Source organism: Leopardus geoffroyi, chromosome A1 (genome assembly GCF_018350155.1).
Source record: "Leopardus geoffroyi isolate Oge1 chromosome A1, O.geoffroyi_Oge1_pat1.0, whole genome shotgun sequence".
NCBI classification, from domain to species: Eukaryota; Metazoa; Chordata; class Mammalia; order Carnivora; family Felidae; genus Leopardus; species Leopardus geoffroyi.
The window spans coordinates 210,797,320-210,823,978 of record NC_059326.1 but is presented as its reverse complement, the minus strand read 5'-3'; the positions used below and the strand labels follow the sequence as shown (position 1 = coordinate 210,823,978).

Genomic DNA, 26,659 nt, shown 5'->3' with positions numbered 1-26,659 from the left:
AAACAGTTAAGTACACACTGCCTACTCATCATTTCGGTACTCAACACCTAATAATTGCAGTCTTGTGGCTTTTTTCTAAAAGAGAGGCGAGTGGTGTTTCCTAGCTTGAATCCAGATGATTAGCCAGTGGAAGACCTGAGCAGACCTGTCTTCCAGAAGGCTTCCTCTGCCTGTTGATAACAATGATTGCTACAAACCGTCATTTGAATACTAATAGCAGTTTAAAGAAAAAGATCCAACAATTCCCGGGAAGTCAGTTAGGCTTCACAAGTGTCACTACTTTAACCCTGAGGCTGTGCTGGGAATAGTTTTGATTGACACACAAGTTTAGAGAGAGACTGAATTATCTTTGTCATTGTCTCAGGCTTCTGTCCCTTATATATATTGTATGTACTAGTTTGGTTTGCAAATGCCATATGGTCCTGAAATGTGTGGAAATCAGATTGTCAGAAATAGAATCCTATTATAAATACACTGAGAAAATAACTGTTTATCTATTAAACAAGGGATCAACAGTTTTTTTCTGTGAAGGACCAGAGAGTAAAGATTTTATGGTTTGTGTGCCATACAGTTTCTGCCGCAAGTCCTCAGCTCTGCTGCTGTAGCACAAAAGCAACCGTGTTTCCATAAAACTTTATTTGCAAAAATAGGTGGTGGGCCAAATTTTGCCCTTTGGCCGTAGTTTGCCAACTTCTAAACTAAATAAATAATTCTTGAATGCCTACTCTGATCAGTGAAGTATAAGTATTAGGGATACACAGAAAACAAAATGAACATTTGCTGTTCTTGCGAAATTCTCTAGTGTATATGTTCAGAAATTGGAGATGATCTATTTAAAATAATCTGCAATAAAGTACTTAATAAAGTGTAGAATCTTTCCTTAAAGCAAAATTTACCCCAATCAATTGATTAGCTCTGTAAGTTTACAGTTTTGTTTTGTGATTATTTTTTGAACTGAGCCTTATTCACACTCTATAGTCTCAGGTATCTTGGACTATATTTGAATGTACTACCTTATTCTGGAATAAGCACAATAAATTCGGGGACTTACAGGAATACCAAAGAGGTACAATAATTCAAATGCTCTATCCCTTCATTTCCTCTACCTCTGCTTACAACAGCAATACTTTTACTCAGACTTCCTGTTTCTGGCACTTGCCTTCATTTTTTGCTGTGTTTATACTTCCCCCTGTCTGTGGTTAAATAAGTATAAAGTGCTAAAGCTGTAGATTGGTGCCTCTCTCTCTCTCTCTCTCTCACTGGTGCTCTGTCTCTCATTCATTCCTACACACAGGCTCACACACCTCCCCTCTCCTCTCTTTCTCTCTCTCAGAATGATGATTCTAGGTACAGCTTTTGGTATGGTTTTCTATTTACTTCAAGTCGTTTCTGGAGAAAGTGGCTATGCACAGAATGGTGAGTCATTTCTAACTTTTCTTTAGGATTTCAGGTTATCTCTAGCATATGCTTCGGGCTACTTAGATCCCCAAAGACCTGATCTGGACACTGGGTTGGAATGGAGTTGGAGAATTACCATATATTCTGTCATTTTTCTGTCATTTGTAAGTTCTAACCACGGGGACAGGAGGCCAGGAAACAATACTGTGGGTGGTATAAAGTCTTAGAATTGTCTAGAAAGAATGCATTTAACTCTATAAATGTGGATCTTAAATGTTGGTCAATGTTTCTACTCTTACAAAAGGAATACCCATATAGGTGCAATGGTTGTGCTTGTTGGAGAATCTCCAAGGTAATTTTACCTTGTTAAAAAAATCAAACTAGATTTATTTTGTTTAGTTTTTTAAGAGGTTCCAAAAGCATAACTCTCATCATAAAATAGTTTCCAGAAACAACAGCTTTGTCTGCACTTACCATCACCATATCTCCAGCACCTAAAAGTGTCTAGAACGTAGTAAACATTCAATATTTGAATTGAATATTTGAAAATTCCTTCAAAATACTTCAGTTTTGATATTTATGTGAGATTCTTACTTAGTGAATAATTGAACAGAGAAAGATCTGTATTAGTTGTCTCCTAAAAATATATTTAATTGCCTTCATATCAACACATTTATCATCATATAGTAATTCCCTTTGGGATCCTTGAAATACTTAGCACCTACAAGCCAATGCTATCTACTTAGGAACTAGGTCATAATGACAACACAACTGTAAACAAAGACAAAATGGCAACAAGAGGAGCCACCTGGGAATTTGAACCACCCATTTGCTCCCAATAATTAAGCTCTTTGGCTCTAAGAGTTGAAAAGTATTTTCCTATCAAAGATACCAAAGACATCAGCTTAATGATTCAGCTTAGATATGTTAAGTCATGTAATTACTAAGGGTGGAAATCCCTAGAATATTTTCACTAAGGGAATTGTCAGAAAGCTGACATTTTTCAGTGTGACCATATATGAATTACTTTGTGGGGATGATCATAATTCCTTGGTACATGTCCCCTTATGTTTGCACAGATAGCTGCTTGGCAGGTAACACCTAATTCTTACTCTTTGGAGTATAATATTTTCCTTCTATTTCTCCCTGATGGCCATACTTTTTAAAAAAAGAAATAAGAATTCTAACTGAAAGCTGAGTTTCACTTCAACTTTTCAAATTTCAGTTTTATTTAGGATATCTATAACCACCCATCCACATTGATCACCTCAAAATACTTTTCAGTTTGGGGTGTATAATAATCCACTGCTCTTTGTTGAAAGATTCGTTTGTTGATAACCACAAGGATGATAAAGAGAAGAAAGGGATATTTTTTAATAATCCAAACCATGTATGTTTTTGATCAACTAATTCCTTTCAACAGGAAGACTTCCAAACCACACGGCCTTGTCAATAATGCGTATTTTAAAAAACTAAATTTTTATAGACAAATATGCTTAGATAGTATTGAAAGAATAGTAAGTTAACTCACTGTTAAAAAGTTCTATGTAATTTCAAAATCATAGTAATAATACCTTTGACATAGAACTCTTTCAAAGGATCCCCAAAGGTTTCATGTAGATTCTTAGAATTAGAATTCTTGTGTTACCGTTTCATTACTTATTTCTCAAAAACAGAAAAATGATAATAATCATAGCTAACCCTTATTCGGTGCTTACTATGTTTTTTTTTTAATTTTTTTAATGTTTATTTATTGTTCAGAGACAGAGACAGAGTAAGAGTGGGGGAAGGGCAGAGAGAGAGAGACACAGAATCTGAAGCAGGCTCCAGGCTCTGAGCCCGATGCAGGGCTCGAACTCACAAACCACAAGATCATGACCTGAGCTGAAGTCAGATGCTTAACCGACTGAGCCACCCAGGCGCCCCAAGGTGCTTACTATGTTCTAAGCTAACTCTTTGCATATATTTGTTCAATGATTTCTCATATAATGTGAATTTCCATATCAAAACACTGAGGTGTAGAGAGGTTGAGTAACCTGACAGGGACCACAGTTACAAAGTAAAATAGGAAGAATTTAAACCCACATCTGTCCAGCTCTGGTGTTGGAGGTTTTAACCACTGTGTATAATACTCTAAGAATTTTTCAGCTTAGGTCAGGTAGAACATTCTCTTTGTAAAATGCCATGCAATTTTGCAGGTTGTTGAGGGGAATTTTTCTTGGTTACAAAGCAATTTTTCCCAGTAACATCTCCTAAAGAGCCAGTAAGCTGCTTCTCAAAACATAGCCACTTTAATTGTACGACTAGTGTTTTGTATATTGTATAAGCATATACATCAGACACACTTCACCAGACTGGATGACTAAGGGTGGTAGGAATGCCTCGTTCTGCTGGTGCTCATCATCTGCTAGTCTATGCTCTCTGGTTTATCTTGTATATTGTATTATATTGTATATTGAAGAATTTTGGACACAAAGCTGATCCACAGAAGTCTGAATCCAAATAGTAATGTAGGTTCTGTTGTACAGGATTGCTGGAAGATTTAAAGAAGAGAAAACCTCAAAACAGAGTGAGGACTGCTGTGTAAAGGCAGGCTACAACCACCACTGTTCCACTGAGAAAAGGTTTTAGGAGACGAGGTTTTAATACCATCAGATTAAGAATGAACGTGGTTTAAAGTGTGAGCCCTAAATAGTGGGTTGCCCCTCATTATTTAAAACTGTCATCAGGGAGCACCTGGGTAGCTCAGTCAGTTGATCGTCTGACTTTTGATTTTAGCTCAGGTCATGATCTCATGGTCATGAGATCAAGCCCCATGGCAGGCTCTGTGCAACGCATGGAACCTGCTTAAGATTCTCTGTCTCTCTGTCTCTTTCTCTCTCTCTCTCAACAAACAAACAAAAACCTGACTGTCATCAGGAAGGGGTCTATACCCTACTGAAATTACATAAGGAATCTTTGCTTGTGGCAGAATTGTAAGCCTATGGATTCTAGGAACGGTCAGATAGAGCAGCACCCACAGCTTTTTATCTTGATGTAGTTTTTCAAGATTTGTGGCTTTGACTGAACCAACCTGTCACTCATCTAGTTGGTCCACTCCACTCACAACCAGCTTTACTAATTTTCCCACAGAACTACTTGGTAATTTAAGTAAAAAGGACCTTCAGGACACTCAACGGGTTTGATTTTAGTATATTCTGTATCCTATTTGAAACTCTAGAAGCTTCTAATTTCTAATATTGATGGGACAAAGTGATTTTTAGTAACAATGGACCTAGAAGCCATCATAAGCTCACACTTGATTACTCTGAGAATGGCTTCGGTTACTCTGGATTTTCTCAGGTCTCAGTCCAAGTATATTTGCTGATACATTTTTTTCTATTAAATATTATGAAATATAGGTACAAAATGTCTATTGAATCTTAAGGGCCTCAACCCAGTTTAAAAAACCGAATACAATCTATGACAAATTGTACTTACCAAAAGTGACTGACAAAAGATTCTGGCTCACTACATACTTTCAGAATTCTGATAATATCTTAAGATACAGTATCTATAGAAGAAGGATCTATAAGCACTGAAGTAATACCTATAGGATTTGTAGGAAAGTCCACCAGATCTGAGTCCCAGCAGATCTAATCTAATCACATTTGTCTTAGTAGCTTAAGACAAATTGCTTTAAATAAATATTCACACAATGGAGATAATCAATTGTACTTTTAGTTGGAATTCCTATTCAGGTAAGGGAAATCTATCCCTTAAAAAAGTGAACTTCTGACTGTATGATAGCTCTCATCTTCCTTCGTTCAAAAAATACTTGGGAGGAAATAAATGAAGATTAGTAATAAAGTCAAAGGCTAGGTAGCATTTGAATAATAGAGAGAGAGTATCTCTTATTTGAAATTCACTAATTAACAGAAGAAATTATAGTGTAAAAAGGAAAGTGTATGTTTAGTATTTTATTCTAGATCTCTAATGCACTAACCCAGTGTCAGAGGTATTTAGAAATATTTGGAGATAGGAGCACTTGGGTGGCTCAGTGGGTTGAGTGTCCAACTCTCTATTTTGGCTTACATCATGATCTCATGATTCATGGGTTCCAGCCCGGCATTGGGCTCTGCATTGACAGCTTGGAGCCTGGAGTCTGCTTCTGATTCTGTGTCTCCCTTTCTCTCTCTCTCTCTCTCTCTTTCTCAGAAATAAACATTTTTTAAAAAGAAAAACAGTATAATGTATTTAAAAATGAATATTTGGAAGTTATTTATTAATTTTTATGATTTTTTTTCTTCTAGAAAAATCTGTGCTCTTTAGGTATTATTTTGGTTTGGATTTGGGATCTTTTCTGCTTTGGTTTTGGTTTTTCTGTCTTTTGCCTTGGGCTTTTCTTCTTGAGATAAACTTATAACAGCTCCCTCATGTCTGCCCCCAAAGGCTGCCATTTCATTAATGTCACTCCAGATTTCAAAAGGATGCACATATTTGCCCCATTAACAGCTACAGGTTTGTTCCTACCCAGGAGACTTTGATGATGCCGAACTGGATGACTATCCATTCTCGTGTTACAGTCAGTTGGAAGTGGATGGATCCCAGCACTTGCTGACCTGTACTTTTGACGACCCAGATGTCAACAGCACCAATCTGGAATTTGAAATATGGTGAGGAATATTGGCTCCTACGGGTGCCTGGAAATCCTGTCTCTCTTTTCATGTACTACGCAGCAAAGGAAAGAGTATGGAGCATAATTGTGAAGTACTAAAATCGAATGAATTCCAAAAACTTCCTGAAACTCCTTGTTCTTCACCAAAATACTCCAGCAAAGATACTTTCATAGGTTCTCCTGTCAGTCAGTCCTTGCTGATACAGCGAGCTGATGGTATGGAACTTGGAGATCTCCCAACCCTCCTGACTTCATAGCAGACTTTAGCATTTATTTTTTTAAATATTTTATTTAGTTTTGAGAGCAAGAGAGCCAGAGCACAAGCAGGGGAGGGGCAGAGAGAGAGGGGGGAGATACAGAATCCAAAACAGGCTCCAGGCTCTGAGATGTCAGCACAGAGCCGGACGCGGGGCTTGAATTCACAGACCATGAGATCATGACCTGAGCCGAAGTCAGACACTTAACCAACTGATTCACCCAGGCGCCCCCTTCATAGCAGACTTTAAATCTTGCTTTCTTAGAACACTCCTCCCCCAAAATTTATCTGCCTGAGACAATGTAGTGTCTTGCTGCACTCTGGAGGGCTGTTGCCTGTTTTCTAATCCCAATACCAGCACCAGCTTAGCTTTTCAACTAAAGCAAGCTATGGAACTCATGTAGGCCTCAAGTTCTTCACCTGTTAAATGAGTTGTACAAATTCATAGGGAGGTCTGGATAAATAAATAATGTAATACTTTAATAATTGAATTAAAGGGGTGCCTAGGTGGCTAAGTTGGTTGAGCATCCAACTCTCCATTTTGGCTGAGGTTAGGATCTCATGGTTTGTGAGTTCGAGCCGCACACAGGGCTCTGCGCTGCCAGCATAGGACCTGCTTGGGATTTTCTCTCTCCTTCCCTGTCTGCTCCTCTCCCACTCACTCCCTCTCTCTCTCTCTCAAAATAAATAAACTTAAAAAAATAATAATTTAATTGGAAGACATATCCATTATATAATTATTGGGAAAGAGGCATTAAAATTAAAAAATCTATGAATACAGACCTAACTTCCACCTTCTTGGCACAGTTTGACTCTAGGTGGTACCCTTAGTATCAATTTTCCAAAAATCAGCAGGAATAATCTGGCTCTTGTTTTCATAAGGCCTCAGGGAAAAGGCAAAGAAAAAAAGTAAGTCTCTCTCTGGTTTGAAAATTTGGTGAAAAACTCAGAGAGTTTTCTTCTCCCTCCATAAACCATCTCATTGCTTTGGGTTACTGTCTCTGATGACTTGAAAAAGATACTCCAACATGAAATTCTAACTTAGGGCTATCTCCAAATTCATATCAAATGCCCTAAGTAGGTTCTTACCAAGAAAAGGGAGTCAAGACCCACTAGTAGTAAAAGAGAGCTTCTTAAATTCAGTAGACTCTCACCAATCCCCTTAATATATGGTCTAGACAAGCCCTAAATTCCATGCCTTACATTAAATTATAGGAGCTTCCTGAATGTGCTCATGCAATGCTTCCTGATGCAGTCTTTCGAGAACACAATCTTGAACTTGAATTCCATTGTGTGTTCTCAGTCTGCTTCTTGGTTCACTTCTATAACACACTTTCCAGGAATAAAATCTGTCAGGAGAATAGGAATCTACGATGTCCAGAATCTATACTGCAACTAAACTACACTAAAACAGGCAAACAGCTTATTCCAGCCATGTGCTCCTTTTTATGGACAAAATCCCCTCCAACAGTTATGTGACTTTGGGTTCTCCACCACGCTATTTGGTGGACAGCAGCGTTCATATAGTTTCTCCTCAGGAGGCTGAGGCTGACCTTTCTGTCCACTTTCACTCACACCACTTCCTTGACCACTTGAACAAACTTGCCCACTTCCTTTTGCAAGTCTTTTGATTACTTCTGTCATATTATAATCTATCTGCAGCATCCAATGGGGGTTTGCAATTGGATTTATGTATTTTGGTTGGAAAGGGATTGTCTTAAGACATGTTTTCAGTGTGAAACACTAAGTATGAGGAGGTTAAGGTGCTTCTGGAGAGCATCTGTGTTTGTGAAGGTATCCACACTTTGAGGGGGACTTTCATGCAACTCCTAATCCCAGGAGGAACATTGTTTCTCAAGTCAAAGTCACTTGGAGTGCTGTATTTGCCTACGAGGCTAGGTTGCTTTGCCAATGTAACTAGCTTCATTGGAGCTTTCTGTTCCTTTAACATGTTTATAAAGAAGAAATTGGAAATCATTGAAAAATTTACTTTCTTCTGAAGTCTTTTCACAGGTGGAATTGTTGACAGAAACCAGATGCTGTTTCCCAGCAGGCTTGTTAGGGGCATATTCCGAGAAGAGTTTACCACCTGCCTGATCTGGTCACCAGTCTCCCGGGGTTAGAAACCAAATTACTTGGTGTTCAATGAGAGGATCCATTTCCCAGGAATGGACTTGGATTAGCCAAAATCACAGAGTTATATTACCAATATGCCAATTGAAGATTTCACACTGATAGATACAATTATTATAGATACCCAAATAGTCACACTGGGCTAGGACCAATAGGAGTGGGTGTTTGGGGAGAAGAGGAACAGAGTGGACCAATGGAGTATATGTCAATATAAATCCACTCTTACTGAGGGATCTGAAAATTTTTTGTTCACCAGAAACTTAAGCACCTCTCAGGTACCTGGAATAACACAACAGAGGCACTAAAAGCAAGCACCTAGGTTAGAATCCCCATAGTAACACTTAAAGAGCTCTGTGACCAAGGAGTTGCTACTTAAGCTCTCTGATCATAACAACCACATTGCATTGGGGTGGTTGGCATATGGTCAATACCTGTAAATAGTACTTAATTCTCAATGTGGATTGATTTTTATTAAAAATGAGATCAAAAGGTTGTTCAGTAAATATAGAAGCAAAACAAAGGAAATTTATTTGTTGGTTTTATGACTAGAGTTAGTTGGAGCACCTGGGTGGCTCAGTCAGTTAAACATCTCACGTCGGCTCAGGTCATGATCTCGCGGTTTCTGAGTTCGAGCCCCACGTTGGGCTCTCTACTGACAGCTCAGAGTCTGGAGCCTGCTTCAGATTCTGTGTCTCTCTCTCTCTCTCTGCCCCTCTGCTGCTCATGCTCTATCTCTCTCTGTCTCTCAAAAATAAATAAATATTTTAAAAAAAATTTTAAGTTTAAAGTTATTTGGTTCAGATCTCAAAGTGCTTAATGTTTTAAGACTAGCTACCAGCACTTAAACATCTAGGTATCTCTTTAAAAATCAGATTTGATAATAGCAGGCCCATCCAGCAAAAGGGCCTGAACAGAATCCCTGCTGCTTCTGTGGATGAACAATTAAATCTGAGCCCTGAACGTAAGCCCACTTTTCGCATTTATGTTACTTTCGTAGACACTGTGGGCACTTGACTTTGGGACCCTGCTTTCTAGGTGCTTATATAAGGTCCATAGTCAGCTCTTGAAGGCAACTGATTTTTTTGTTTGTTTCCACATTCTTGGGAGCATCACTGTCACCTCCATGTGCCACCTACAGATAGCACTTCCTATATGTCATTTTTAGTCTCTATGATTTACCACCAATGTCACAGGCACCCTGCCAGATTTATCTCATATTCTACAGTTACCTAGCAATATCTGCCAGGGGTTATTAATTTAGTCCTTCTCCAGTAAACCATGCTAACTTTCAAAGTTGCTAAATATTTTTGAGATAGATTTTGTCTTTAGAGGCCAAATGAGGAACAAAGGCTACAGTTTTTGTTTCTGTTTTTTAATGTTTCCATGTAGATATCTGTCTGCCCCATCAGGAGAAATGCATTTATCAAGCTAAACCAGACAAGATTGAAAGAGATTTAGGAAGCTGGAGCTAAATTGAAGAAGTAGGCACTATGGTCTCCCCAGGAGTCTCTCCCTATTTTCAGAACAAGAGGGTTTGTGTGAGTGGGTTACTGTTGATGCCCTCTGGGAAGGTTGTATAGGCCCAAATTTGTTGGCCTATAGTACTACTGGGGTCAAAAGTACATGAAAAAAAGCCACCCCAGAAGTAAAGCCAGTAAATCACTGAAATAGTAATTTCTAAAAGTTTATTGAGCATGTACCAAAAAGACAGTTTGCAAACCAGCTGTGCTCAAACTAAAATACAGAATGAGGCTCAGAGGTATATTGTTATAAAGCAACTTATATAGTGTAAAGACAATGAGTGTCTATTCTTTACAATGATTGACTATAATATTAGAATTTTCTTAACCAAAAGGAAATTGGTTGGTGGTTACCTCATATCAATTTTGGCAAATGGTTTAAGTTTTGCTTATGATTTTCAGAGGCATAAACAACAAGTGACCCAGGTTAAGTTAATCTTGCTTGTCTTGTAAAATAAGCTAAAATAATATTTGCATATATGACGAACTTGTTTTGTCTGCTCAGGGAATTTTCAAGTGTGGTCTCTGTGTTTAATTTTAACATTGGATACTTGTGGTGCTTTTTTTCTGCCCCCAAAATACCCTAGAATTTTGGGTATTTCCAACAGAAATATAGTGTGATCCATAAATGTGTGAGCCACATATATAATTCTAAGTTTTCTAGTAGCAACATTTTAAGAAATAAAATATAAATAGGTGACATTAATTTAATTTAATATATCTGATTTAACAATACACTTTAATATACTATATCCAAGATATTATCACTTCAACATGTAATCAATATAAACACAAACATTAATGAGGTATTTTACATTACTTTTTGCATCTTCAAAATCTGTTGTATATTTTATAGTTAGAGCACATCACATGTGATATTTCAAGTGTTCAATAACCACATATTGGGAGGTGGTTATTGTGTTGGACAGTGTCATTCTAGAATACGTCTAACCTTAACAATACATATTTAGCAACCAAGGAAATTGTTTCAAATTAGGTAAGTGAGTTGAAATGAATTACATTGAATTGAGTTGAGCTCATGGGGAATACACTAAGTTTCTTCCATTTGCCTGAAGCCAGTGTCATTGGCACAAAGAAGATTGTCTATTCCAGGCCATAGGTTCTTCTTAGCAACAAACATGGCTTCCCCTCCACATAGGGTGGCTCCTGGAATTCAGACCCCTTAAAAGGATGCCCAAGCTCAAAAGTCAGCCATAGGGTGATCCTTTATTTATTTACTTTTTTTTGCTCATTTATCTTATTTTCCAAAAAGTGGGAATAAACCAAGAATGCCGTTTTAGGTTCTTTTTAAACTTCTAACAATACGAAAAACTTGCTACCTGTTAAGGATTTATAGTTGAATATTGTACTATGCTTCACTTAAAAATATATTGCAAACTCATTGACTGAACTAAAAGGCATTGCCTTTCTAATTTCTCCACATCATATGTTTACGTAAAATTCAGAAATGGGATCATGCTCTAATTCTCCCCCTCTATCTTTATCAAATTATGAAATGTAGGCTATCTTCAGAACTGTCCATATGACATTCCTCCCAAGTTTGTTCCCTGGTATCCATCTGGCCCAGCTTAAAAATTTGCTTTTAATATTTACTCTACTCCAAGGGGGAAAACCCAGTGAGCCCAATGAGGGACACACTCACTAGAAACTCCAACACACTCACGTGCACACACACACACACACACATTTAAAGCCACACAGCTGCATACCCTGAAAGATTAACAGTTAACAAAAAAACTATAATTGGGGGAAGGTGGCAATTTTAAGGGATGTTCCACAAATAGTAAATATATTTAGCCAATTAATAAACTTAAAATTTCTTGACCCATCTCTGTCTTTGTTTGAATAAAGGAATGTAACTAGTCACTCAAAGACCACAGCAGCTTAGAATAGGGAGATTGTGCACCTACAGCCGAGCCATCCTCCTCAGATTTCAACCCCACACCCACCTCACCTCAAGCCACACAGACATGTGTGGCTCAGAATCCAGCAACAATCCTGGAAAGGGCTCACTTGAGCACATGTTGAGGAAAGTGTACACACATCTAATTTACCAAAGAAAACCAACACATTCTGTACCGTAGGTAGCAAAGGACATTTTTAGAATATATTCCCTGTGATATTTTTAAAAATATCTGGTTAATGAAAAGAATTCTTTTCATGTAAGCAAACTCATTTTCTTTTTTTTTTTTTTTCTTTTTTTTTTTCTTGCTACAATCCCCACTTCCAATTTGAGCCAGCTATCTCTCTTTTCAGGGCTATTTGGCTGGAAGAGCATATAGGAAAACAAATTGGTAATCATGTTTATCACAGGAGACGGAAATTAAATTGACGATTGGAAAAGAAAGAGAAATGAGTACTTTTATTTTTATTTTGCATTATTTAATTATTGTTGCAATAGGTGTACATACTTTTCATTCTTTCTTTCATACAAAACATTTCTTTTACCCTTCTGTCCCCTTCTAGCCACCCATCCCCTGTGTACAATCCATCACCCTTTGGGTTTGCCAGTTTCCAATACTTCTTATAAGTGGAGTAACACACTGTTTACTCTTTTCTTTTTGAGACTTATCCACATTGATACATGTTTCAGATCTCATTTTCAGAGACTTATCCACATTGATGCATGTTTCAGATCTCATCTTTTCAATTGCTGAGTTTTCATTCCACTGAATGAATATATCACAAATTTTTAATCCTTTCTCCTTTACATGGATATTCGAGGTTTTTTTCTTTCCAAATTTGAGACTATTAATTTTTAAGTTGCTGTTAAAATTTTTGTACAAATTAGTTTGTTCATTTCTCTGCAGTAAAACCTCAACGTGGAATTACTATATCATAGGCTCAGTGTGTATTTAACTGTAAGAAACTATCCAGCAGTTTTCCAAAGTGGTTATACCATTCTACTCTCCCACCAACAGAGTGTGAGAGCTAAAGTCATCTCCAACATTAGGCTTTGAAATAGTACCTTGTGATTTTTATTTATGTATTTCAAGTAACAAATCATGTCGACCATCATTTTGCATACTTGCTGGCCATTTGCATATCTTCTTGTAGCAAGTGCCTGTTAAAGCCTTTTGTCCTTTTCACCCAATTATTTATCCTTTTATTGTTGATGAGTATGAATTCTTTATATGTTCTGGATACAATTCCTTTGTCGGATATCTTCATTACAACTATTTTCTGCCAGTGTGTAGCTTGCCATTTCATTTTCTTAAGGTGTACTTTAATAGGCAGAAAGTTTTCATTTTGATGAAAGTCCAATGTCTTTTTTTTCTTGTAAAGGTGCAGCAGATTTTTTTTAAGTTTATTTATTTATTTTTGGTAGAGAAAATGCGAGCTGGGGAAGGGCAAAGAGAGAGAGGAAGACACAGAAATCTGAAGCAGACTCAAGGCTTCAAGCTGTCAGTACAGAAGCCTGACTTGGGGCTCAAACTCATGAACTGTGAGGTCATGACCTGAGCTGAAGTCCGAGGCTTAACCCACTGAGCCACTCAGGTGCCCCTTAAGTTTGTTTGTTTGTTTGTTTGTTTTTTTATTGAGAGAGAATGAGAGAGACAGAGAGAAGGGGAGCACATGCGTGTGTGTGCATGAACTTATGTCTGTGGACAAGCATGGGAGGGGCAGAGAGAGAGGGAGAGAAAGAATCCCAAGCAGGCTGTTAGTAAAGAGCCCCACCCAGCCTCAAACCCAAGAACTGTGAGAGCATGACCTGAGCCAAAAGCAAGTAAAGAGCCCCACCCAGTGCTCAAACCCAAGAACCATGAGATCATGACCTGAGCCAAAAGCGAGAGTACAGCGCTTAACCCACTGAGCCACCCAGGCACCCTTTTTTTTCCCCTCTTTTATGTTTCAATGTTTTGTGTGTCATTACTCCCTTTGTCCCCTCGTAAAGTCAAAAAGATATTTTCTTATGTTTTCTTCTAGATATTTTGTAGTTTGAGCCTTTACATTTAGGTCTATAATCCATATCTAATTAATTTTGCATGAGATTAAGGGTCATATTTTCCCTACATTTGTTTACTTGTTCCAGGACAATTTGCTGAAATGATTTTCTATTTCCCATTGAATTGATAGAGTACTTGTATTGAAAATCAGTTAACCTTCTATGTGTGAGCCTATTTCTGAACTCTTTATACTTTTTATTGATCCTTTTATTTATTCTTACACCAGTGCTAAGACTGCCCAATTGTCATAGCTTTATAGTAAATTTGAAATCAACTGCTCTGAATCTTACATATTTGTTCTACTTTTTCAGTGTGATTTTGGCTTTTCTGAGTTTTTTGTATTTCCACATAAATTTTAGAATCAGCTTGTCAATTTTTTTTTTTAAATCCTGCTGAGATTTTGATTAATATTACGTACACCAAGTTAGGGGATATTCCCATCTTCTTACTACTAAATTTGCTAATCCATGAATGTATGTCTTCATTTATTTAGATCTCCTTTAATAGCTCTGAGGAATGTTTTATAATTTCTATTTCAAAGGCCTTGAACATCCTTTATTAATTTTATCTCTAAGCATTTTATGTTTTCATTGGTGTCATAAATGGAGCTGTTGGTTTTAAAATTTATTTTCTAATTGTTTGATACTAGTCTGTAGAAATATAATTGTCCTTTATATTCTTACTTTGATGAATTCAACTTACTGGTTCCTGTAATTTTGTTGGAGAGTCTATATAATGTTGTCCGCTAATAAAGAAAGGCTTTTTTTCTCTTCCTTTACAACCTGGATATGTTTTTGTTTGCTTGTCTGTCCTGTTTTACACACTGGCTAGAACCTCCAGTAAATTGTTGAGTAAAAATGGTGAAAGTTCATATTCCTGTTTTGTCTGTATCTTAGGGGAAAATGTTCAAAATTTCACCATTAAGTATGATGTTAATTGTAGACTCTTCCTAAATTTCCTGTTTCAGGTTGAGGAAGTGTTCTTCTATTAATGGTCTTGATATCATCCTACAGGTCACTGAGATTTTGTTTTTTCAGACTGAATATTTTTATTGATCTATCTTCAAGTTCAACAACCCTTTCTTCTGCCATCTTCAATCTGTTATTAAGTCCTTCCAATACACTCAGTACATTTTTAAAGATTTTAGATTTACTCGTCAGTTATAGCATTTTCATTTTGTTTTCTTTTATAGTTTCCATTTCACCACTAACATTATGTATCTATTCAATCATTATGACCATATCCTTTTTTCAGCCCTTAAGCATATTTACAAAGGCTGCTTTAAGGTCTTTTTCTGCTAATTCTAACATCTGGTCACATTAGGGTCAGTTTCCATTGACTGTTTTTTGTCTTGACTATGGGTCTCATTTTTCTTTTCTTAAGTCATTTGTAGTAGCTTTTGACTATAGGAAAGACATTATTGACAACAAGTTTTCTGGATTCTGTTAACTTTGCCAACTGTTGATTTGAACTCTGTTAGTTAACTTGACTGGATTAATCTTTAAATTCTCTTTTCTTTTGAGATAATACCTAAAATCTCAGCTCAGTTATTTCTAGTGTCATCTAGCTATTCCTTTCCAATGGTTTCCTTAGAGTTTCCTTCATACCTGACAATTAAAGGGACATATAATGATATGAGCAGAGGTTATATGCAGATCTCTCCATAGCTTCCTCATTTCTAGGCCTTTCCCCATTAAAAATATCCATCCACACAGGAAGTCCTCTAACTTCTCAAGACAATAAAACTGTGGCTTTTTGTTAGATTCTAGATGCCTGTCACAGTGTGACCTGAGGAGTGCTATCAAACAAAGAGAAAGAAAAAAGCAGGAACAAGGAGCTCATCTACCCTTTTATAAAGGATAAAATTCCCTCTCAGAGTGCATGGGTGGCTCAGTTGGTGAAGACTCCAACTCTTGATTTGGGCTCAGGTCATCATCTAACAGTTCATGGGTTGAAGCCCCACACTGGACTCCACACTGACAGCATGGAGCCTGCTTGGGATTCTCTGTCTCCATCTCTCTCTGCCCTTCCCCTGCTCACTCTCTATCTCTCTCTCAAATTAAATAAGTTAACATTTTTTAAAAATTCCCTGTAATTTCTGCATACTTTTGATTACTCTTTAAAACTTTTAAAAAGGATTTTCAAAAATATCTTGTCCAAAGTTGATAATAGTTATATATTGGAAGGTTAGTATGATACAAGTTGTTCTGCTATTACTGGACCTAATATTTATACTTTTTATTGAAAAAAGTGCAGTGTGAAGCTTTTGATGTTAGTTGTACAATAAGCAACAATCTCTCTTCCTCAGTTTATTGAAAGACTGATCTTGGGAAGAGGAAAGGGAACATGGGAATAAGGGTTGATTTTAAAGTTTGTTGATGAGGTAAAAGTGGAGCACAGTCAAAATTACCTTTGAAAGTCCCCAAATTACTCATTAAGTGTATATGGTTTTATGTATATAATCCTCTAGACTATTGTATCATTTCCTTTAACTTTGTTTTGGTCAATGTTCCTTTACAGGCTTTATTTCCTGAATTTATTTCTGCAGAACATCAAAAAGAGCAATTATCTAACCACCTACAAAACATTTTTGTTTTTCACTGATCAATTATTTAAAAATAAGAATTTTCCAGGTTTTTCATGAACAGGCTTTGACAGTTTCATATTCAGTTGCATGTAACGCCAGAGTATATCATCATTATACCATTGTGATGGTACCAAGAAGCCACATTATTTAACTTCTCTCTCTCTCTCTCTCTCTCTCTCTCTCACACACACACACACACACACACACACACAAGCACCTATACATCCACATACCAGTGGACAGAGTTGAAGTCACAAAACTGAAATGTACATGTAATGCTATTCCATTGTATACAGAAACTCTTACTTGAATTAAGATAGATTCCTTTTTTGTTTCTACAGTGGGGCTCTTTTGGATGTGAAATGCCTGACTTTTAATAAAATGCAAGAGATGTATTTCATCAGGACAAAGAAATTCTTACTGATTGGAGACAGCGAAATATGTGTGAAGCTTAAAGGAAAAAAGATAACTTGCAGGAAAATGAACGTAGTCAAGATAGGTAAGAAGTTGTATATGGGAGTAGGCTTGCCATTCGGACATATATGAAGACACTGTGTCTGGACTTTCTGCATGTTAAAAGTAGACAAATCATGAAAGCTCTTTGCAATAGAGAATAGCAAAGTCCTTAATGGAAGGAATTTTTTTAAGACCTGGAAGTTTTGAAGCATGTGACACTAATTCTTAATATGAGAGAATTCTGAGGGGGATGCCTGGGTGGCTCAGCGGGTTAAGTGTGCGACTTTGGCTAAGGTCATGATCTCAAAGTTTGTGAGTTTGAGCCCTGCATTGGGCTCTGTGCTGACAGCTCAGAGCCTGGAGCCTGCTTCTGATTCTGTCTCCCTTTCTCTCTGCCCCTTCTCTGCTCACACTCTATCTCTCTCTCAAAAATAAATAAACATTTTTTAAAAGTTTTTTAAAAAGAATTTTGAGGGTCTTCAAACTCAGCCATGAAAGATAGTGATTGGCACCTACAGATTGCAGGAAGCGTTCTACATGAAGTCACTAGAGCTGGACCTCTGATGCCCTTTCCCTCTTCATCTTTCCTTCTCCTGAATTCCTTGTATTCTTCTTCCCATATATCCACCATATTCAGAGTATGTTTAGTTAAATTATCAAGTTATTTTGAAAAGTTAATATCAATTAATATTTGGCCTAGAATATTCATATTACATTTTGTCAAAAAATATTTCAAACAAAATTATAATCGAAATTGGTAAATTCACCTACATGTTTCCTTTTGATCTATATAATATTCATATACATAGTAATATGAATCAGTAAATCCATTCAATTATCTGACTATAAGTCAATATTACTTACCAATTCATCATTTAGTTGCCAGGCAAGTAAATCAAAATAATCAGAAAGATTGAGAATATAGACCCAAGAAATTTTCTTTTCTGTTACTTACAGATTATAACCCTAGGGTGAATAAAGTTACATTCAAAACCTCAGAGAGACTCTGATATAGGAGAATGTCTAAGCCAATTATGATGCATTAGTGCAATGGAATAATGACTACTTGTGTTTATTATACCAATGGAGATTTATAAATGAAATAATATATGTAGGAGAGAAACTGGTCAAAGTGATAGAAGAGGTACATTCATTCTTTTGTTGGTTTTAAGTACTATGGCTCACTCTCTCTCCCTATTTTCAACCCCTTCTTCACCATCCCAAAAGAAAATTAAAGGTAAAAGAATAATACTCATTAGAGACAATAAAGAGGTGAGAAACTTTGAATCTAGTCTCAGCTTTGCCTCACTAAGTTGGTAAAATAAAGAATGAAAACAAAAGTTCCATGTGTGAATAATTACCAGATAGTGAAAAAGAGACATTAGGCAAATGGTTTGTGCATATTGAACACACAGCAACATAGGCCACAACCAATGTAACTGCAAGGTAATTCTGAATATAGGACACAAGCAAAGTAGGTTTTGGTCATTTGGAGACTAGGCTGTTATAGATGGATGGTCAGTTTGTGCACTGCACAAGAGCACTATATCTAAATGTTTACATTGGGGTTGCAAATCTATATTCACTACTCTAAAATCAGGTAGGGAAGACAGAGATTCTCAGTCCTCTGACAGCATCATGGCATTTTACAGAGCGAGCATGTGACTACTCAAGACTCCAGGCAGCACCCTGATGATCTGAATCCCCAGATCTCACATATCCAGTGCTCTCAGAAGCTATTTTCTATATCTCAGCAGAAGCAAACCTACCAAGCCACATCTGAGAGGCCAAGGGAGAAAGGTAGTTGTGCTCACAGCTGGTAGCCTGGGCCCTTGTGAACTGGGTGTGGTGAGCCCCTTCAGGCTTTAAAAAGCACCCTTAAGCAACCAGATGAGAGGTAATGGAGGTATGTCGCTCAGCAGCACCTTCTTCTGGTTCCTAAGGTGACATTTGATTAGCAGAACTGTCATTTAATTGAATTTAAATTGGAAGTTCCTGATTGAGCCCTAGACCAGAGCTACCCTGCAACCACCTGCCCCTCACTCCCCCTTCTTTAGATATGGGCCCTCTGATAAGGCTAGAGGGTCAGCTTCCTACCTTCCCATTTGTCTTGGTAGAGTGAGTCTGTGTAATTGTTCAGTTTGCTCACAGAATAAACTAAGCTATAAAAATGTTGCTCGAGAAATGAGTAACTTTTTCTGATGTGCTCAGAGACACTCTTTGAACCAGAGACAGCACTATTTGGAAGACACCTGGACAAGCCAGAGTGAGATAATGGAGTACAGAAAGAAAAGCTAAATGAAGAAGAGTGAGCTTCAGAATCAGACAGAATTGGATTTAAATCATATCAAACTATTTTATAGGAACCTGAACTTAAGTTAATTAACCTCTCTGAGACTCAGTTTCTTCATCAATGTAGTGATGATAGAGATTATTGTTGGAAGCTGGCATAAGTGCTTAGTAGGTGTATAATCAATATCCGTCTGTTCTTTCCTTAATTCTTGCATTATTATGAGACCTTGAGAGATGGGGATGAGGCAAGGAATTTAGCATCAGAGGTTTCACTGAAAATGTGAATCTTAATTATTCCCTTGAATGAAGAGTAGGAACTGGCTTGGCAGGGGTTCTCTGTTGGTCTGTTTCTCTACACTCACCACCCTTTCCTCCTGTTCCCCCAGGGTATCTCCCCTTTCTATAGTGAATCTAAAAGTAAAGAAGGATAAACTTCCCCTTTTACAAGACATCCAAGGGCAAAGAAGGAGACACTTCCTCTTTTTCAGGATCTCTGGGGCAATGCAGGAGAAACTTAGGTGGTCACCACTATGAGCAAGTGACTACAGTAAGTGAGCCAAACTCCATTACATGAGTTCACTTTACTGGGTCAACAAGTCTGCCATAAAGCCCAGCGCAGAGAGCCTAGAATTCAGCTCAGTCTAGAGGGTAAGAGTTTAATGAACACATACTCTCTCATTAACAATAGGTTTAGATTAGATTTTAGTCTATGTGCTCTCATTCTCTGAGACCAGCCATGCAAAAAAGTGGCTGCCCCATCTTTAGAAAACAAACATCCCAGGCTTTGGTGATAGAACCCAAGACAGGAAAGCCCCTGGTCAATGATGGGGAGGCTGCTTGACATGCATGCTTTTCAAAGAATTCAGTACCTTTCTCAGGGTAGGTTCTGCCTGAAATAAAACCTATTTCCCTCCAACAGCATTTCATATATGGTGCCTGTGATCCTAAGAGTAAGTTTTCTCAGCAGGCAGACAGAAGAAAGAGACTAGAGAGGAATTCAGAGCTAATACCAACCAGACTAAAGTCACACTAAAAATTATGAGCTTAGGGACAGAATGCAGACCCTCAGCTTCTATATAGCTGAGATGAGGTACAAGGCTCCCAGCTTAAAACCGGATTTATTGGAATAATGAAGACTCAAAGTTTAAACACTCCTGCTTTGAGGCTACTTAGTAACAAATTCTGTAGTATTCAAAAGGCAAAGTGAATGTGTTTTAGTGTAGAATTAGCACTAGCTGCTATAACAAATAAGCCCTAAAACATGATATTTCAAGCACCGTAAGTTTATTTCTTGCTCACATAAAAGCCAAAATGGGTATTTCTAATGTGTGCATGGTGCTCTTTCAAACAATATTCAGGCTTCTTTCATCCTGTGGTTCCACTGTCTTCAACACATGACTCCAAATGGTGGAAAGGGAACAAACATAAGGTCACACATGTAAGCTTTCTGGGCCAGGTGGGAGGTGGTGCACATTTCTACTCACGTTGTTCACAAGGCTACATTCTACTGCAGAGGAGGCTGAAAAGTCTAGTCAAGCTTTGAACCAGGAAGAATAAATGTTTTTTGATTTGTTGCTTGATTACTGACCCAGAAAAAGAATGTGATTTTCAGAATGGATGAACTTTAAAAAGTATAATTATTTTCTTGACTGCCCTATAGACTGACCTCCTTTCTTTTTCTTTTCCAGTTAAACCTGAGGCTCCTTTTGACATAAGAGTCATCTATCGTGAGGGAGCAAATGACTTTCTGGTGACATTTAACACATCTCACTTACAAAAGAAGTATGTGAAAGAATTATTGCATGAGGTAGCCTATCGCCAGGAAAAACATGAAAATGACTGGATGGTATGTAGATCAACTACATTTATACATTAAAAAATGCATAAAGATGACTGCATAAGTATATTGAATAAGTAAATTTCTATAAAATACATAAAATTATAATATATGTATATAAAATCATAAAATAAAAACTTCTTAATGTTATAATTTTTTTCCTCCCAGAGGTACATTTACCTGGGGAAGTCCCCTTGCAATTTTGTGTTCAAAATATACCTTTTACTGAAAGAAGTTCCCCAAAGTATAAGAAATTCAGGTTTCACAAAACCTGGATCTTCTCTGGACCATCCTGTTATAGCTCTCATTGTCATTGGAATGGTCTGGCCATCCCTGCAATCTGTCTTGAGGAGAAGGTGGGAGAAAAGTAAAGTGTCCCAGGTTTTTAGGCTCCTCTGGGCTCACTGGCTTAAATTCTGTCCTATTTGTAACAAATGGACAAAAACCAGATGATGGCTTATCTTTCTCACAGTGAAAAGAATGCCTATTTATACCCATGCTGTTCTCTTTTCTTAGGCCAGGATCAGCCTTCTTTGTTTGCAATATGCTGCTGTATAGTACTTACATAAGTGTAATGTCTACCTTAAAACAGTTCTACCCTCCTTCTACCACACAAACCAGGGTACCTTGGTCCTGTTCTCTTGAGTCTTCATTTGAAAATTGCACCAATGGAAAAGCAACTATAGTGGAGAAAGGAAGCATTAAAAAAAAAATATATATATATATATATATATATATATACATATATATATCGTGGGGCTCAAACTCATCACCCCAAGATCAAGAGTTGCACACTCCTCCAACTGAGCCAGCCCAAAGCCCCAAGAAAAGAAGAATTTTGAATAAATGATAACAGGACAGTCAGTTAGCTGTTTGGGGAAATAATTAAGTTAAATGCCTAACTTAAAAAATAGAATAAAAAGATGATTTAAATAAATTATGTAAAAGTGAAACACTAAACAAGGTAGAAAAAATATAGGTAAATGCTTATGTAATCTTGAGATGAAGAAAAATATTCTAAGAATAAAAGCAGTAAAGAGAGAAAAAGATGGATACATATGAATATATAAAAATAAAGGCTTATAAATGTCAGCACACATGACAATCAAAATTGTAAGGCAAATTAGATATTAGGATTAAATTGCCATACATACAACTGACAGATGGTTAATATCCTTCATATATAAAGAGGCCTTATAAATCATTAAGAAAAGGACAAATGTAACAACAGAAAAAATTAGCAAGAAACTTGGAAATGTCTCATAAAATAAGATTTATGTAATTTCAATAAATATATGAAAACTAATAATCAAATAAGTATAAATGTAAATAACAGTGGAATATTAACTTTTTATCCATCAAATTGATAGATTTTTCTTAAGGATAATGCACATTGCTGAAGAGACTGTTGTTCTCTATATTGCCATTTACAATGTAGAATTGAATCTTTCTAGAGAGAAATTATTCCTGCTCACTTACCTTACCATTCCCTTGTATTTTCCTTTGGGATGTGAAAGAGGAGAAAAAGAGAAAAAAAAAAGAGAGAGAGAAATCGAAGTGTGGAAAGGAAGGTGGGAGCCTGGGAGTGATTTATATCCTCCTGGTATTGAAGAGTCCAGCTCACCTAAACAAAGACCCATGGTACTGTTGCCCTCCTTGACCACTGGTAGCATCATTTATGAGCTCACACATGCTCCTCTCCATGTCATATCTCCTTTTCCTAACAAGAGTACCCACATGACTAAAGTCACTTAACTTGAAATGATTTGGGGGATCTAGGCAACACGTCTTTTTTGACCCTAAAAATATAATGGCATGTTTTGCTCTTTAGCATGTGAACTTATCCAGTACAAAGCTGGCACTCCTACAGAGAAAGCTACAACCTGATGCAATGTATGAGATTAAAGTCCGGTCCATTCCTAATCATGACTATTTTGAAGGCTTCTGGAGTGAATGGAGTCCAAGCTTCCACTTCAGAACTCCAGAGATCACAGGTGGGAAGTGACAGCAGAATTTTTGTCCCCTGCAGAGTGCTTTGCATGTTAAGGTGTGTGAACAAGAGTGAGAGGCAGAAAGGTGAAAGGAACACACATGTTAGGACTCTCCTGAGGGTATGTTTACACTGTCTTTGGAGAATGACCTGCCATCTTTGCCCCTCTTGTGAAGAATAAGGAAGTAGTGGGAATAGAACCCATAGTCATTGATCAAATGATATAGGCTGCCCTGGATTCCACTGACCCAGGTGTTCTTGGGAGCTGATAATAATTCTGAATAAAGTCCCCACCTACTACCTCCACTCTACCAATTTAGACTGGAATCCCAATGGCTGGTCTCTCAAAAGCTCCTCCAGGGGAACACATTTGGTGACAGAAGATGAGCAGGTTAGTGCTGCTCATTCATGCCTCCTTTTCCAGAATAACAAAGGTATCCACATGGTCTAGGAAGTGAGAATGGCCAGAAAAGCCAAAGAACATGGCTCACTCCACATATACCTTCTCTTTGAAGTATGAGGGGAACTATTCTTGACATACCAACATCCCATTCTCAGACTGGAACTTGATGAAACTGTGAGGTAGAGCATCCCCCTCCTGATTCCCCTGCTAGGTTTACTTCTCTTGATGGTAGATGTTGGGGAAAGAGTACTGCTATCCTTAATGCTGGGCCACTTTTACATTTCAAATGACAGATGTTCTACACCTGGTCACTCACATGAGTGCCACTTACTGAAGCCAAAATTCCTTGTGCATAAACTAGTACATTATCCTGTTCACTGAAGGGTGACTTTGAAGAAATAGTAAATGGTCTCGAGTTACTAAATAAACCCAAAGCATACTGAAAGCCTCCCCAACTCCATGTTTAATGATTACTAACCAAGATCTTTCCTTGCATTCCAGGGAGGATGGATCCTATTTTACTAACTATTAGCATTCTGAGTTTCTTCTCTGTGTCTCTGATGGTCATCTTGGCCTGTGCATTATGGAAAAAAAGGTGAACTTTAATCAATAGGATGGTTACATGGGATCCCAGACAGTTGGAGCTCTAGCCTATTTATTGATGAGAAAACTACAAAGGGAAAAAGACATTTCAAGAATTGTAGTGCCCAACATCCCTCCCCACCCTAAGGCACTGGTGAATTTCCACATTTAATTTCATAAGAGGTGAAAATACATAAATTAGACATAGGGCAAACCCTGCCCCCAAACTTTTTCTTCTAAAATAGTGGGAACCATGCCTCCAAAATGTCTGGGCAGCTGGGGGTACCCATGGAAAATACAGAATATATTTGAAGTCTTGAATTTCAGCACACAAATTCATGGGACTTTTGCATTCTACCTCATGACAGAGCCCTGTCTGTTTCATTATGAAAATGATGCTTTTGACACATACCATCAAGTTATTAATGTTCTAGGAAGATGCCTTCAGCACAGTGCCACATGCTCTCATGATACTTCAATTTGTCTTTTTGTCTTTTTTAATGTTTATTTATTTTTGAGAGAGAGAGAGAGAGCAAGTGGGTGAGGAGCAGAGACAGTGGGGGACAGAGGATCTGAAGCAGGTTCTGTGCTGACAGCACAGAGCCTGATGCAGGGCTCCAACTCACAAACCATGAGATTATGACCTGACTGAAGTCGGATGCTCAACCAACTGAACCATCGAGGTGCCCCATGATAGTCTAATTTCCCTGGGTGGCTTAGAAAATATTCCTCACTTTCCACAAAAATCAGAGCAGTGGAGTTGCTATCAGTTAAGAGAAGGAGTAGCATGACAACACCTATATTAAGAGTAGAAGAGCCGGGGAAATGTTGGTTTCATAGCCACACCCTTGCCAAGCCTCACTGTTCCTCTTCTCCAGGGTTCTCTCCCAAAGGTGTTCACAGAGATCACCGACAATGACCCCTGGTCCAACCCCTCTGTGAATTAATAGGACACTGAGGCCCAGGGAAAGCAAGTCACTTGTCCGAGTTCACCCGCCTAGTTGTGGCTGAGCCAAGACTAGAAATCTGCTCTTCTAATTTCTGGCTCAGAATGGGTGGAAAGACCTATTGTGCATGCATGCTCCCTCACTGTTCATTTCATCTTTCTCAATGTCCTCTTATTTCAGAATTAAACCTATTGTGTGGCCCAGTCTCCCGGATCATAAGAAGACTCTGGAACAACTTTGCAAGAAGCCAAAAAAGGTAAGTGCTTCTGGTGATTCTATCACAATGTTGGAGGCATTCCAAAAGCCAAGAATAATATTGCAGGATAGGGAACAGTTGAACCACAAGTGTTGGTCTTTTGTGCATCCCATAACTGCAAGATCCTAGCTGCAGCTCCCTGGATATAGAAAATTAAAATGAGATACAAGTCTCAGAAGTCTCCTGGGCTTTCATGGGGCTGGAGGGCATGGCCAGTCCCTTCAGACTGACATGTCAGAGTGCATCCAGTGGTAGAGTCAACTAGAACATGTGGGTAATTCTCTGACATTCTCTGGTAAACCCCTGTCAGAAAGTTTGTTACATCTTTCCCTGAACTGAACCTTTGCTGGCATGTCTCTTTGGAGCACTCTTAATGCCTTCTCTCTTTTTTTGGTGTAGAATTTGAATGTGAGTTTCAATCCTGAAAGTTTCCTGGACTGCCAGATTCATAAGGTGGATGGCATTCAAGCTAAAGATGAAGCCGAAGGCTTTCTGCAAGACACTTCTCTTCCACAACCAGAGGAGTCTGAAAAGCAGAGGCTTGTAGGGGGTGTGCAGAGCCCCACCTGGCCATCTGAGCATGCAGTCATCACCCCAAAAACGTTCATAGGAGATTCACCCCTCGGATGCCTGGCTGGGAATGTCAGTATGTGTGAGGCCCTTGTGCTCCCATCTTCCAGACCCCCAGACTTCAGGGATGGTGACAAGAATGGGCCTCATGTATACCAGGGCCTGCTGCTTGTCCCTGGAACTACAAATGGCCCTGGGCCCACTCCATTTCCTTTCCAATCAGGAATCCTGACATTGAACCCAGCTGCCCAGGGACAACCCATTCTCACTTCCTTGGGATCGAGCCAGGAAGAAGCCTATGTCACCATGTCCAGTTTCTACCAAAACCAGTGAATTTTCAGAAACCCAGGACTGGAACCATGATGACTGACAAAGATGACTGAGCTCTGCCTACTCATCCTCGAAGCACAAAGAAGACAGAATTAAGGCAAGCCCTCCATATCATCTACAGGATTCAGAAGCATGGCTTGGATCACTCCTTTTCACTCCAGGGGCATTTGGCTTGAGGCAGGAGCACTCTGCTTCAGGCAACCCAAATTATTCCATTATTTCAGGAAAAAAAAAAACAGGAAAGAAAGAAAGAAAGGATGGAGGAGAGAAGGGAGGGGGTAGGAAGGCAGGAAGAGGGCAAGGAAAGAAAGAGGAAAAGGAGAACAAGGATGATAGCTATCATTGTTAAGACTTACTATATACCAGTGGGCTCTACGTACCTTGTCTCCCTACATCCTCATAGTAATCCCAGGCATTGGTACAATTATTATCATCATTATTATTATTATTCTCTTTTTTAACAGACGATGGAATGGA

The 26,659-nt window shown here is 38.1% G+C and overlaps 1 protein-coding gene across 1 annotated transcript; it reads left to right on the top strand.

Annotated features, from left to right (window-relative positions):
• The first annotated feature begins 1,217 nt into the window (after nt 1-1,217).
• IL7R (interleukin 7 receptor) lies at nt 1,218-26,659 on the top strand. The gene is made up of 8 exons (XM_045440406.1): nt 1,218-1,416; nt 5,915-6,053; nt 16,861-17,018; nt 20,956-21,113; nt 22,936-23,098; nt 23,999-24,092; nt 25,207-25,282; nt 25,682-26,659. The coding sequence occupies exons 1-8, from the start codon at nt 1,335-1,337 to the stop codon at nt 26,183-26,185; spliced, it is 1,374 nt and encodes a 457-aa protein (XP_045296362.1). The 5' UTR covers nt 1,218-1,334; the 3' UTR covers nt 26,186-26,659.

Excerpts from the sequence above, each read along its gene's own strand:
- IL7R (XM_045440406.1), top strand. The coding sequence starts at position 1,335 with ATGATGATTCTAGGTACAGCTTTTGGTATGGTTTTCTATTTACTTCAA. Across the intron at positions 1,417-5,914 it reads AAGTGGCTATGCACAGAATG|GAGACTTTGATGATGCCGAA; the intron begins GTGAGTCATTTC and ends GTTCCTACCCAG. Across the intron at positions 24,093-25,206 it reads TGTGCATTATGGAAAAAAAG|AATTAAACCTATTGTGTGGC; the intron begins GTGAACTTTAAT and ends CTCTTATTTCAG.